The sequence below is a fragment of the Schistocerca gregaria genome, chromosome 2 (genome assembly GCF_023897955.1).
Source record: "Schistocerca gregaria isolate iqSchGreg1 chromosome 2, iqSchGreg1.2, whole genome shotgun sequence".
NCBI classification, from domain to species: domain Eukaryota; kingdom Metazoa; phylum Arthropoda; class Insecta; order Orthoptera; family Acrididae; genus Schistocerca; species Schistocerca gregaria.
Genome location: NC_064921.1, coordinates 26,117,355 through 26,133,051, shown reverse-complemented (window position 1 = coordinate 26,133,051; position 15,697 = coordinate 26,117,355). Strand labels below are relative to the sequence as shown.

The following is a 15,697-nucleotide window of genomic DNA, read 5'->3' as shown; positions in this document are numbered from 1 at the left end:
ATCCGTTCCATCTCTTACCAATTTATGAGGTATGAATATCTCAATTGCTGTTGCTACTATATCTTTGAATTTGAGCCACATCTCATCTACATTCGCATAGTCAGTTCGGAAGGAATGGAAATTGTCTTTTAGGAAGGCTTCTAGTGGCACTTTATCCGCTTTTTTAAATAAATTTATTTTGCGTTTGTTTCTGATGGATTTGGAAGAAATGGTATTGAGCCTAGCTACAATGACCTTGTGATCACTAATCCCTGTATCAGTCATGATGCTCTCTATCAGCTCTGGATTGTTTGTGGCCAAGAGGTCAAGTGTGTTTTCGCAACCATTTACAATTCGCGTGGGTTCGTGAACTAACTGCTCGAAATAATTTTCGGAGAATGCATTTAGGACAATCTCGGAAGACGTTTTCTGCCTACCACCGGTTTTGAACAAGTATTTTTGCCAACATACCGAGGGTAGGTTGAAGTCCCCACCAACTATAACCGTATGAGTGGGGTATTTATTTGTTACGAGACTCAAACTTTCTCTGAACTGTTCCGCAACTGTATCATCGGAGTCTGGGGGTCGGTAGAAGGAGCCAATTATTAACTTAATTCGGCTGTTAAGTATAACCTCCACCCACACCAATTCGCACGGAGTATCTACTTTGACTTCACTACAAGATAAACCACTACTGACAGACATAAACACTCCACCACCAATTCTGCCTAATCTATCTTTCCTGAACACCGTCTGAGACTTCGTAAAAATTTCTGCAGAACTTATTTCAGGCTTTAGCCAGCTTTCTGTACCTATAACGATATCAGCTTCTGTGCTTTCTATTAGCGCTTGAAGCTCAGGGACTTTTCCAGCGCAACTACAACAATTTACAACTAAAATTCCGACTGTTCCTTGATCCAAGCACGTCCTGTAATTGCCAAGCACCCTTTGACATTGCAGCCCATCCCGCACTTTCCCGAGGCCTTCTAACCTAAAAAACCGCCCAGTCCACGCCACACAGCCTCCGCTACCCGTGTAGCCGCCAGATGAGTGTAGTGAACTCCTGACCTATTCAGCGGAACCCGAAACCCCACCACCCTATGGCGCAAGTCTAGGAATCTGCAGCCAATACGGTCGCAAAACCGTCTGAGCCTCTGATTCAGACCCTCCACCCGGCTCTGCACCAAAGGTCCGCAGTCGGTTCTGTCAACGATGCTGCAGATGGTGAGCTCTGCCTTCAGTTTACCCACATAGTAGCACAGGTATGCATAGTGTAGTTACTGATTTAGAAGCATACCCAGTACCTAGACGCTTCTCTGTGTATCACACATCAAGAGCCAATTAACCAACAGTACAGGGTTCCGCAAATAATAGTGGCCCAGAGAACAGAATTTCAGAGTAGAAACAAACACAGCAGAAGAAAGGAAATGCGGGCTAATCTGACAGCAGCAAATGTTAAAAGTTACCTACATCATCTCTTGTCACTTTTGGGCCCTGGTCAGCAAGTTGCTGGAGGCGGATGGAAGTAGGACTGTTGGTATGTGCTTCAGACTCATCCGAAACGTTCTGCTGCACTTCTTGAGGACTACAAACGTTGTTGCAATACATCTTAGACTTGAGCACTTCGGCCACAAAGTAATAGCACACTGACAGATCAGGCGACCTGGGTGGCCAGCTAGGTCTATGAGCAGACTCCTGTTCTAGATGGAGTATTTGTACACATGAACGAAGTGATCTGCCAGCCTCTTGCAACAGGTGTCGGGTCGATCTGTTAGGACTCAGAAGCATTTTTTAGTGAATTTCAGTTACATTTTCTCATGTGTGGACACGTTTTGGGGTGTTTTTTGACCTGTTCAAGACAAATCCTGTTTGGCGCCATTTTCGGACTGAGTGTTGCATGGCGAAATTTGCTGGCACTTTGAAACCATTATACTTCTCAACAAACAACTGAGCACACCATTTCCACAATTCTATTTTCACGTAACTTTCAACAACCAACACCTGATGATCCATTGTGAGTACCATCGTCCCCTTTGCACTGCGCCACTCACACTGACATAGCCTGCACCACTCTCTGAACCGGTGTGGATCACGTGGCGGGCGTGCACATGGTGTGTGCGTCACAAAGTGAGATTATATGCAGACATTCACGCCCAATCGTATCCACTCGCCTACTACACTGGGTCACTTTTATTTTCCCCACCCTGTACAAGACGGAACAGCAGTCATTTTACTGCTTCTTACACCTCGATTCCAGTTGCAGTGCCGCAGTCTCCAGGTGGCATGCCAATGGGAATGACGGCCACTCGCCTACTACACTGTCTGTTCGTTGTGGGTAGATTATCCATTATTAAATATCCATGCAAACGAATTGGAGCGTTACATAGTTTTCTTCTTTAGCTCACCGACATGTGAGTTTTTATTGTTTGGGTTGTTCCTCTTAAGATTTCAACAAATGAACCTGACAGCGACAAACGCATTCTTTTTCGGCACGCTCCAGATGCTTGCTGTTACTGCTTCCAGTGACAGTCTATGGGATTTCTAGTACTATTACTGTGCAACAGATTTAGTTACATTCAGGTCAACTACCGTCCCACCACAGGTCTTCGCGCCTGCTTGCAGACAACCCCATCGTATGCAAACACGTTACGTACGCCGCAAGCTGCTGTACAATGCATGATCGAGAATACATCGCACCAGTTTAATCGATTACCCTTCCATCCCAATCTTACATGCTGATAGAGTAAGGAGTGATCGTCCATAGACTTCCATACACACCCTAATCCACCATGTGGCTGGAGAAATACAGAAGGAATAGGTAATACTACTGCTACACTGTCCACATCGTGCAATGGTGTGTGGAATACGCATTTTAATGAATGTTGGTACATGTCATAGCAGGGTTGCAACTCTGGTAAGCTACAGTGATTTGCAGACAATTGAGGATTGGTGCGAGCTGGAATTGAATCTAGATAAATGTGAGTATTGAATCTAAAATAGCTGAAGAAATCAGCTGACTACAAAACAATTGGAGCAGAACCAGTGTTAAATGCCGAGGAAAGGGCGAATAGTTGGAAAGAGTACAGGGAAGCGGAGGAGAACCTGTCAGAAGACGTCATAGAATAAGGAACTGGAATCGACAAGGTGATCCATGATTAGAATATAAACGATCTCTGTTAGACTTGAGATACAAATGAAGCAGAAACGACATATAATATTCCATGAGAATTTCTGAAATCATTGTGGGGAAAAGGGTACCAAACGACTACTCCGTCTTTTTGTGTAGAATCTGTGACACTAGCAGTGTATAAACAGACTTTCGACAAAATATGAACCACAGAATTCCGAAGAGGTCAAAGACTGACAGTTGCAAAAATTATCACATAATCATGTTAACTTCTCATGCGGTAAGACTGCTGACAATATTAATTTACAGAAGAATGGAAAAAGAAAATTGAACATGTGCGGCTACATGATTTCGATATCTAGAACAAATAACATTTGCACATAAACATATGTCGGGAACACCAAACAGTTGTACAAATAATTATATAACAGTGATTTGAAAATTCGATTTCACTCAAGGTCGGTGATACTTCATTAAAAACCCCAACTTTGGAGATATACTTTTCAAAATCAGGGTGACGTACCTGTAAATTGGAAATGTATGTGTAGTAACTCATATTCATATCCACCAATAGATGTTTGGATACTTTTGAAATGGTAGTGTAACGTGTGCATGTGTCGATTTCATTGGCATACTGAAGTTCCATCTTCATGGAGGTATATGTACTTACCATGAAGATACTCTTTAGCTTGGATTTGAAAGCGCGTAGTTATTAGTAAGATTTTTGAACTATTTTGGTAGCTTACTGAAAGTGGATGCAGCAGAATATGGCACTCCTTTCTGTAGAAGAGTCAAATAAGTGTGATCGAAATGCAGGTTGGATTTCTGGCTAGTATTAACTGAGTGAGAGTTGCTAATTCGTGGGAATAATGAGAGGATAATGAACAGGGTTCGACAAGAGGTTCACAGACTTACAGCACTTATTGACCGAACCACCCATTTCTGAGCCAATAATATCCTTTGAGAATGAGAACAGTTACCCCCAAAATATAATACCATACGTCGTAAGTGAATGAAAATAAGCAAAGTAGAGTACTTTTTGTGACGAACTATCACTTATTTTAGTTATTGTTCTAATAGTAAAAATGGCAGAATTAAATATTTGAACAATATCCCAAATATGGACTTTCCAATATAGTTTCCTGTCAATCTGAACACCTAGAATTTCTAACAGTTCAGTCTCACTAATCATATGCCCATTCTGTGTAATAATAACGTCAGGATTTGATGAATTTCATGTTAGAAATAGTAAAAACTGAGTCTTACTCTGATTTAATTTCAGTTTATTTTCTAGAGGACATGAACTTATGTCTTGAACTGCACTGTTTAAAACCATGCCAACGTTACATACAACAACCTTTACCACCAAGCTAGTGTGATCAGCAAGCAGAAATATTTGAGAACGTAGAAGGCATATCGCTTATATAAATCAGGAAGAGGAGTGCCCCCAGCACTCACCCCTTGGGCACCCCTCACAACTGGGCACCACTCGGACTCCACTTCACAGGCGTTCTCAGTATTGTGGAGAATGACCTGCTTTCTGGTCTTAAAGAACCTTGTGAACCAATTGTGAGCTACTCCCCAAACTCCATAATCAGCGTTGTGAAACCATTTTCCTAGAGAGTTATATGATTCCCTGTAGAAACTAACTTTTTATTTAGTTCACCAGCTATATTGAGAAAGTGACTGTTAAATACTGTACATATATTTGACAGATATATGAAAGAAATATTTTTACTACGAACTGAATTTATATACACGACCTTCTGCTTATGATCAGACATTATCTCCACGAGTAACTAAATTGATTTAATTTTATTCTGAGAATTAGCTATTCTATTGGGATACCACATACTCTGTGCCTTCCAATTAACATTTTAAGCACCTTATAGTAGTGTTTGTAATGGGCTACTGTAGCTCAATTGTGACTACTTCTAATATTTTCATGTAATTCCCACATTCTTGTACATAATATCCTTATCATACTAATCAGACTCAGGCTGCCTTTTACTGCTAGTATCCTGTTTAGAACGTTCTAATGGGAAGCAACTTCAAAGAACATGAGAGATGTGTTAAGGGAAACATTATATTTTTCATCTATGTTATCAGCACTATAAATATGCTGCCACTCTTTTTCCTTAATAAGGTTTAAAAACTATTGCCTTTGGATTAGATTTTCTACATAGTTTGTAATTATATATAACGTTTGTTTGATTACAAAAACCTTTTAGGGTTAAAACTTGTGCATCATGATCAAGGTCGTCCATCCTTTTACAAACGGAATGCCAATCTAGTAGTGAAGAATGAAAAAAAATATTGTCTTAGTTGTGATACGGCTCTCAAAATATTGTCTCAGTTGTCCTAGTGTTCCCCTGCGTCCAAATTATTTTAATAAAAGTCCTTTTGGCCTTGTTCGTATTTCTATTCCTTGAATTATGCTTCTCAGGTATCGAAGTATGTTATGCTTTTCTTTCCATCTCTCAGAGAAGCACTTGGATACAACGTCCTCAATTATTTGTTGGATTTATTCAAACCTCTGTCTTTCCCTACAGTTTTTACTCTCTACACAACCTTCTAGTACCGCGAAGGTTACTCCCTGACTTCACAACATACGGTGTATCAGTTTAACCCTTCTTCTTGTCAGTATTCCCCATATGTTCCTTTTCTAGCCAATTCTGCGTAGAACCTCCTCATTATTCATTTCAGCGGTCCACCAAATTCTCAACATTCTATTGTAGCACCACATCTCAGATGTTTCGAATCTCTTCTGTTCCGTTTTTCCCACTGTCTATGATTCACTTGCATACAACGCTGAGCTCAAAACGTACATTCTCAGAAATTTCTTTCACAAATTAAGACCTCTGTTTGATTATAGCAGTCTTCTGTTGGCCAGAAATGCCCTTTCTGCCAGTGCTAGACTGATTTTAATGTAATCCTAACTTCCTCCGTCACGCACACAGGCAGGAGACAAACAGGCCAGAGAAAGTGAGATACCACGTCTCGAAAAATCCAGAGAACAAAACGTACCTGTCTGAGGTCGTTCCCTTAAACGTAAGTGATTCATTCGTTGTTGATAAGGGTAATGGAGCATTCGATTCTAGTGAGAGCGTCTCATTAATTTGAAGAAAGTCATGACGTCGTTTTTAATATAAGTTGTGGTGAAAGTGCGAAGGTTATGTCACAGAGTAAATAGGCATGGGAAAATGGACTAGGAATCGTTATGAGAAATTACGATTCATACGACGTCTTCAGTACCGACGAAACTGCACCATACAATGCCATTTAAATCAGGGACAAATCTATGAATCGTGACACTGACGGCATCCTCTGAAGAACTCGGAACACGGATATAGGTTTAATCGGGACCGAGGACGAAACCTTCGACAAATATAAGGAGGTGACTCCTGGGATTCTACATCTACATTCCGCGAATTAAGTAAAGTGCATGGCAATTGGTAATGTCCCATTGTACATGTTATTAGGGCTTTTTTCTAATTCTATTCACATATGGAGCGCGGAAAGAACGATTGCTCAAATGCTTCTGTGTGTGCTGCAACTAATCTAACTTGTTTTCACAATCCCTGTGAGAGCGACATGCAAGGTATTGTAGTATATTCGTGGAGTCATCATTTAAAGCTGGTTCATGAAACATTGTTAGTAGACTTTCTCAGAAAAGTTTCCGTCCGTCTTCGAGAGTCTGCCATTCAGTTCATCCAACATCTCCGTGACACTCTCCCATGTGTCAGACAAACCTGTGACCATTCGTGTTGCTCTTTCCTATATAAGTTCAATACCTCCTGTTCGACCAACTTGTTAAGGTCCCACACACTTACGCAATATTTTAGGATGGATAACTTAAAATACCGAATTTCCCTAATATTCTACAAACAAAACGAAGTTTACCACCTGTTTTACCCATGACTGAGCATATGTGATCTTTCTATTTCATGTCCCTAGTGAGTGTTACACGCAGGTATTTGTATGCCTTTACCGATTTCAGCTGACTCACTGATATTATGTTCATAGGGGACTACAATTTCCTATTTTGTGACGCGCGCAGTTTCACATTTCTGAACATGTAAAGGAAATTGCTCTATTTGGACCTCTGTGAGACCTTATCAAGGTGTGCACGAAGATTTGTGCAGCTTCGTTCAGACTGTACTTAGTTGTAGGTAACTGCATCATCTACAGGAATCTGAGATTATCATAAATATTGTCCTCAAGGTCATAAACACACAACGTGAACAGAAAGGGAACCACCACACTTAGTTGAGCTCCATTAAATATATCATTCTGCGTCGGAAATGCTCACTCCAGTCACAAATTTCGCCTGATATTCCATAATATCCTGCTTTTGTTAATAAGCGTAGATGTGGTACCGAGTCAAATTCTTCTCGGAAATCGAGAAATCCGCCCATCAGCCCGACTGCCTTGATCCATGGCTTTCAGGATGTCGCGTGAGGAAAATGTGAGTTGTATTTCAAATGCTTGGCACTGGAGAGGTTGTTCTGTTGGAGATACTTCACTGATGGAGCCTCGACTGCTACAGCGTCATAGTGATAGACGGCGTGAGGAAGGGGAAAGGGGGGGGGGGCGAGAGTGAGCACTGCCTTCCCCTTCCACAGTGGTCCAGGCGGTCAGTTCATCATCGCGGCCGACAGCCGATCGATCGGCTAAATATTGTGCTTTTTGGGCGCCAACAGCCAGCTATATATCTGTGGAATATTTTGATATAATTTCCTGAGTAATTGTGTAAGCACAGCATTAGTACTTAATAATTTAATAAAAATCAGTCTAGATAACATCATTTTTGTTTTGTTTTTAATTCCGGTAATCTGTTTCGCTCTATACCAGCATCTTAAGAGCAAGGGCTCCGAATGACAGAGGAAGCCGGTTCACGGGTCTGCCCTGTGGTACCGGCTGATAGCTGTCACGAACTGCGACTTACTGAATCTTTCGCAGGCAACATCAAGGGATCGAGACAGACTTCGCACAGTTCACGGGCGCCACATACGAAGAAGCAAGAGTCGCGATGAAGGGAAGTATGGCCTGAGCCGAGGATGCGGAGAAATGGAGCTGTTAAAGGCATAAAACACTCAATTATTCACACACTGCTACTTTAGCAATGTAACTCACAGCTTTTGAAAAGCTGTTCGACTACGAGAGCGCTACGCTAGATTACAGTTCTGCCAACAGATGCTATAATATAGAGCGCTGGAATTCCACAATTAATATCTTACATTTCATTTTCGGATAATCGGGATGATGAATTACCACAATAAACACGTGTGGGCGGATAGAAATCCTCGAAACATCGTGGAACAAAGCACCTGTTTCGGTTTAGCACTCTAATGATCTCGATGTCGACGGGACGTTAAACCCCTCCCTTTAGTGTCAACATGTGGTTAATTTTGGGTGGCAGATTCAAAGGCCATGAGTACACTTTACTGGACATGTTAATATATGTTCTGTATTACCAGTTTTACGCCTCATATTACCTGCGTTATTATAGAGCTGCACAATGGGGTACTGCCAAATTTTCTACGCCTTGTAGCGCAGTACATACCGAGCGCTGGAAGACGTGGGCACACACACTAGCATTGTATCCCCTTCACCTTAATTATTCCCTTATATTTGGGGCTAAAGGTCATTTAAAAAGCATTGGTCCCTTGAACACCCAGAGACAACGTGGGATAAACAATTAACCCCCACGTGTTGTCTGTCAGACCTCAGAGTTTCGTAGTATTTGTTGCTGTATCTAAACTACCCTAGTTACAGAACTATGCGGACACGAAGACCTTCACAGTTGTCGGTTAGTGCAAGCGTGGTTGTTTCGTTGCAGTTTTCTTATGAGGTGCAACTTTGTGGTTTGCGACTTTTTGCGCGTGGTCTGAGGGACCAAACATGGGTATCTGCTATGTGATCGATAGCTGGTCCTTCCCGAGGGATGAAGGTGAATGATCCCGGTTTTGACCACATAATACTGCAGTGGTTAGAGGAAGAAGTAAGTGATTGTGACAAAGAATTCGGAATTCGTTGTACACACTGATCATGATTGGGAATCTCAACTGGGGATGGCCGACGACGAGAGAGAATCATAATGAAGATGCAAAATGCACTCAGTATAGCTGTTGTCGTTAAACTCTGTGATGGTCTGTGCCCATTTTTTTTACGAAATCGTTGACATTAGAGCAGTAAATGAATATGTGATTTACTGCTCTTACAAAAGCAATCCCCCAGTTTCTAGATTAGATTTCATGAAAATGTTTGCAATGGAGCTCGTTGGTCCATTCACGGATATTCGAGTTACTGACAAACACTTCACCGTTGAAACTCGAACTTTTATTAGGTGAACTACCATGCTTTGAAGAGAAACTTGAAGAGCGGGAAGTGTGCTGTACGCATGCTTCCAGCAAAAGAAGAAAACTATATACAAGTGCAGTTCTTGCGCGAAGCCTTCATTTCAGGTATGCAATGCAATTTGCTGAATTGTCACCATACGTGAGGATATGTCTCTATCTGTGTATGTGTGATAAACAATGCGAAGAAGACTGGTAATTAAGTGTAATTAAAGCATGTAATAAATGCAACCAAGTGAATTTATATTTGTAAAATGTTGCTAGCAGTTTTCGTGAATAAATATATTCCTTCTAAACTTCGCTTTTCCTAAACTAAGAGTTTCTATGTAAAATGAACAAAAATCAATATTAGAAACGTAATGCATTGGGCTTTTTCATATGTATTTAACATATTATTAGTTTTTGTCGTTTATGATTATTAATATTTTTAGTTAATCAATTAATTTGTTTTTGAAGTTGGAATGGTGTAATTCGTGTTACATGCATTAAGGCATTAATACATCAATGTTGAGAAGTTCCATGGCAGTTATCTGATTTCTTGGTATTAAATATTTTTGAGGTCTTCCAGACCACACATGGGTACTTCCGTGAATGATATTACGCTGGTTAAGGGTTAAGAGGAGCGTGAGTTTCATAAATGTGACCAACTACGAGGGCAGACAGACAGGTATGTCCGCACTAACTCATCATCGTTTGAGAAGGAGAGCCTGAAGGTGCGTAACAACAAATGATAACCATACCTGTAATATGGGCAGACACGGGACTGTAATAGCAAAGCATGGCCAATACGTCAGCAAGTATACCATCCGCTCAAACTTTCTCAGATATCACTATGGAAGACGGAACTCATCAATAGATATCACGAGATGCACACCCGCCAGTATAAAATGAGGCAGGAATTATTAAGTTATCGGGATGTGTCGGTCAGTAGCATTAAGCTACTTCGACAGTGGCTTAGTCACTGGGGCTCACCTGAGTGAGCGAAAGAACAACCACAAGCAAGACAATACCAGGCAGACCACATAGGCTGACGGAAGGGAATAGTCGAGCATTGCGGAGAGTGGTTGTAAGAAATAGCATTGAGCGGAAGGAATCACCCGTCAGTTCCAGAATGCTACCAGCAGTACAACTAGTGCCATAAATGATGGTGATGATGTTTGGTTTGTGAGGCGCTCAACTGGCTCAACTGCGCGGTCATCAGCGCCCGTACAAAGCCCAAATTTTCATGCAGTCCAATTTTTTCACGTTCCAATCTAACTACTGTCACGAATGATGATGATGATGATTATGGTGAAATGATGAGGACAACACAAAATCCACAACCCAGCCGGGAATCGAACCAGCGATCCTATGATCCAGAGGCACCAACGCTAACCACTGGTCCACGAGCTGTGGACAGTGCCATGATTGTACGTTAGGATGGAGTGCAGTGGTCGAGCAGCTCCACGTAAGCCACACATGTATGAAGTCAGTGTTAAACGACACTTGATGTGGTGTAAAGAGGGACAGTCGAAGACTGGGAACAAGTGATCTGGAGCGATGATTCACGCCGTACCCTGTTGCAGCCCGATCGAAATATTTTGGTTTGGTGAATGCCTGGAGAAAGTTGCCTGCTTTCATTAATAGTAGCATACGTAAAGTACAATGGAGGATGTTCTTCGCGTTTAGGGTGTGTTACCCTTATTGCGCTTAAGAAGAGCTAATGCCGCAAGAGTGTGAACACACTTAACAGCATCGTGTACTGCGCACGGCAGAGCAACTGGTCGCAGTAGATAGTTTGTTTCAGCACGACAGTACAACTCGTCATAAAGCACGATCTGTGCAGCAATGGGCCGTGGACAACAACATCGCTGAAATGGACTGCTCTGTCCAGAATCCAGACCTGATATTAACGAGACACCTTTGGGATGAGCCAGAATGTCGAGTAAGCTCCACACGGCAGCGCCCAACGCCACTAGTTTCTCTAGTTTCGGCTCTCCAGGAGGAATGGGCTGCTGTTCCTCCACAGCTTACTGGAAGTGTCCCCAACACAGTTCACGCCTCCGTGAACGAAAATGGTGGACACGGCTCGTATCAATGTCCAATTTTGATCAGATAGTGTACTTTTTTCCGGACGTGTGGTTATACGACAACGTTTGTAGTTTTAGCAGTACTAGTTCCTCCAAGAGAGTAACACCCATTTTTTAAACATTTTTGTGAACTTAACGTATGACTCCGTGTAGTTCCTTGAAGATCTGTTGTGTCATTCCATGATCTTAGCAAGCTAGTGTTACATATAGAAATTATTTAACTTTTCTCTAATGTAGTCCATAGTACAACCTGAAGGTATCGTTGCTAAATCATTTCAGAACAAGCTAGTGAATTTAATCTTTATCTTATTCTTTTAATAATCCAAGAGAAGAGAATTTATTCCTATTAAAATTATTATGTACATGTCACCTATTATCAGCCACTGAGTGCGCTGAAGCCATTACAAATTACGTTTTAGTCCTCAAACATACTATCTGCAATATGAGACTGGCTGACGTAGAGTCCCCCGAACATCTGTTGTGACAGTTCATAAACATAACACGATAGTGTTATATCTATGTCTTATTTAACGTTTCCCTAATTGAATCTGTCGTACAACCTGAAGATAGCATCGCTGAATTATTTCATAACAAGCTACTGAATTTTATATTCATCTTATTATTCTCTGAATAATCCACGAGAACTGAGTTCCTATTAAAATGATTATGTAGTTATTACCATTTGTCAGTTACTAAGTGCTCTGAATGTAATTACAAAATATGTTATCATCATTAGATGTACCATCTGCAGTATGAATCAGTCTGAGTAACACATAATAATAATGATAATAGTAGTAAGAATGAAACATAACCCACCTGAATAACGTAGCGATAAAGGGACACTCACCTTTTGCCTTCTCGTACAGCTCACGGAGAACATCCCCAAAGAACTTCTGGCCCAAAAGGCTGTGCCCCAGGTTACCGAATGGGAAACTCGGCTCCAGATAAGGGACGCCCTTCTTCTTCCAGTACTGGTATCTCCACTGGAAGCTCAGGTGAGCGGCCAGCAACAGCGTTGACAAAGCGAGCGCCAGCTCGAGCAGCCAGCTATCCAGATACACGCCCATTGTTCTGTAAACAAAGCATTACGTCACCACAGCTGAACGCTGGAGCACTGAATGACCATCGAACTAAGCCAACGTTGACGGAGGGCGAAATAGGGGTTATCGTTGTGCGGCACTAACGCTGAATAAAAATAATAGTCCGTCGCTAGGTAGTTTGAAGGCTCCTAATGTATTCAAGGTCTATATTGCATTGTTAACCACATCACGCAGATCCTGTAATTGTGCTCCAGAATTTTTACTGTTTTTAGTGGATGTTCCTCTTTAATACAGCAGTATAAATGGTGCAATACCGGCGAACTGCAAAATCCATGCAGTTTGCACGTTTGTATACATATATAGGATGATTATAATTAAAGTTCCAATTTCAAGATGCTGAAAAAAGACACTGCTCAGAATGGCGTCAAATTTGACAGGAATATTACCGAAGAAGATGGAAACTTCATGGAAAAAAAATTTTCCCACTAGACTGCACTGTAACCGTCGTAACGTAAATGGGTTCATCTACAAGTGACAGATAAATCACAATGCGACGGCTACGGTGTGGCTTGCAGATGAAACCAGCCGTACCGTGCATTGTGCATTACTTCACAAGTTTGCCATTGTACAGCCCTAGCGCTGTTAGTTAGGAAAGACCATCCACCACGGCAAGGTCGAACTTCTACTAATTTACTAACCACCTTCCACACGGAGCACGTCCGTATCTCATCACTGACTTCTGGTATCAGCGGCACGCAGTTGACATCAACAAGTGTATGGGTCTCAAGATGACGTTGTTACAACGTTGAAACTAGATGCCAATACAAAATCGACACCTGAAATACAGCTGGAGGAATTTCTTCACTTTTAATATAAATTTATACCAGCTGACGTCCCACTGTCCTCCATTTCTACTTTGGATGTACGAAGATCTATTTTATGCCTCGCCATTGCATTCGATTTTTAAGATTTTTTGAAGACATGTATCAAACTTTGCAATTGTGAAGTACCTTAGCGTGTTTGTTAATAAAAGCATAGTAGGAATTTGTTTAAAGTAAGTTACCTACACACATTTCCACTTACAGCCACCTAATGGAGACAGGTGGTTTGCATCTCCGAACGAATACAATTCGCTACAAGAACTGCTTTAATGGATTACGTCAGGAAGAACGAGACAAGGAACAGGTAGGAGGATTTCTAAACGTCAGTTCATTAAGAAGATCCAGGAAAGGGTTAACTGAACTTCTGCAGTCGTGAGTTGGAATGAACGATCAGTTCCATAGCCTACACCACTTATGCTGACACGCAGCTCGACTGAGAAATATCTACGGAGGTTTAGCACTACGGAGGGATCTAGTACAGGGACCTTTGCCATACCAAAAGCAGATATCCCAGTTTCGAGTCCTGGTTCGGCACAGTTTTAATCAGTCGTTATTTGTTGAAATCGAATGTCATTCCTATTTCCAAGTCTGTATAATAGGGAAAACCGTTTAGTTCTGCGCTCTTAATGAAAGACTCTGCATAAAGTTCTTTAGGTTCCAATGTGAACAATGTGAAGACAAGTTAAAAGGAATACAAAACTAAATAAGGAACCTCAAGATAAGCCAGTTTTATCGTTAGATGAGCCCCTCATTGTGCTGGCCGGTGCTGGTTTACTGTTGATATATTCTTTTCCGGTTGTCATATGGATTTACCTTACGTGCAGTTCGCCTAAGGTATATATTCAGCAAAGGCAAGCTGCAAGAATATTCCATAAATTAACTAGCTGCACATCTCTTAGAGGCCTTTTTAAAGACCGTCGGATTCTTACTCACACTCCAGAGTATTTTCTCGTTAACGGTTTTTGTTGCTGATAATGAAAATCAGATTTAGACAATCTGTAACGCACATAGTTACAATGGTAGAGCCAAAAATAATTTTCACGTGGTTTCTGCCTCCTTGTCTAGTTTCTTATCCAATTGTATGCATCAGGTTTCTATAAGATATGTGGAAGATTCGAAAACCTTCAAAGAAAAATTTAAAAAAATAGCTTATCGGTACCTCATTATCTACATTCAAGGACTGAAAAATTTTTCTGCTACACGGAGAACAGCAGTGTTGATCGTCAAGCTGAATGAGAAGTATAAGTATATTAAAAGCAAGACTCTGCATTTAATATTGATGGAAACATTTTTTAACATCTAAGTAATCAAGTAAACACGAAGCTATCTGTGGGAGATAAAAACCGGCCATGTAATATAAATGAGAGACAGTAACTTATTTAAAGTATCAGATTTATTTTAAAATTAATTAGTTAAATTTAGATGTGGTAATCACGAAGCATTCAACAGACTGAACCGCCAAAGAAACTGGTATAGGGATGCGTATTCAAATACAGAGATATGTAGACAGGCAGAATACGGCACTGCGGTCGGCAGCGCCTATATAAGACGAAGTTCATATGGTTGAAATAGCTCTGAGCACTATGGGACTTCACTTCTGAAGTCATCAGTCCCCTAGAACGTAGAACTACTTAAACCTAACTAACCTAAGGCAGCACACACATCCATGGCCGAGACAGGATTCGAACCTGCGACCGTAGCGGTTTAGCGGTTCCAGACTGTAGCGCCTACAACCGCTCGGCCACTCCGGCCGGCATAAGACAAAGTGTCTGGCACAGTTGTTAGATCGGTTACTGCTGCTACAATGGCAGGTTATGAAAATCTGAGTGAGTTTCAACCTGGTGCTATAGTCAGCGCACGATCGATGGGGCACATTATCTCCGAGGTAGCGATGAAGAGGGGACTTTTCAGTACGACCATCAATATCTGGAATCCGGTAAAACATCAAATCTCCGACATCGCTGCGGCCGGAAAAAATGCCTCCAAGGATCGTTCAAAGTGACAGAAGTGCAATCCTTCAGCAAATTGTTGCAGATTCCTGTGTCAGCCTGCGAACCATTCACCGAAACATCTTACATATGGGCTTTCGGAGCCGAAGAGCCACTCGTGTTCCCTTGATGACTGCACGACACAAAGCTTTATGCCTCGCCTGCGCCCGTCAACACCGACAATGGACTTTTGATGTCTGGAAACATGTTGCCTCTTCGGACGAATCTCGTTTCGAATTCTGTCGAGAGAATGG

General features: G+C 41.5%; 1 protein-coding gene across 1 annotated transcript in view; it reads right to left on the bottom strand.

The window, feature by feature from the left end:
- Positions 1-15,697, bottom strand: part of LOC126336253 (cytochrome P450 6k1-like) — a 76,320-nt gene that overhangs the window by 56,221 nt on the left and 4,402 nt on the right. The window contains exon 2 of the mRNA XM_049999748.1: positions 12,382-12,605. Coding sequence (XP_049855705.1) covers positions 12,382-12,601 — 220 coding nt within the window. The 5' untranslated portion in view covers positions 12,602-12,605. The remainder of the gene's footprint in view (positions 1-12,381; positions 12,606-15,697) is intronic.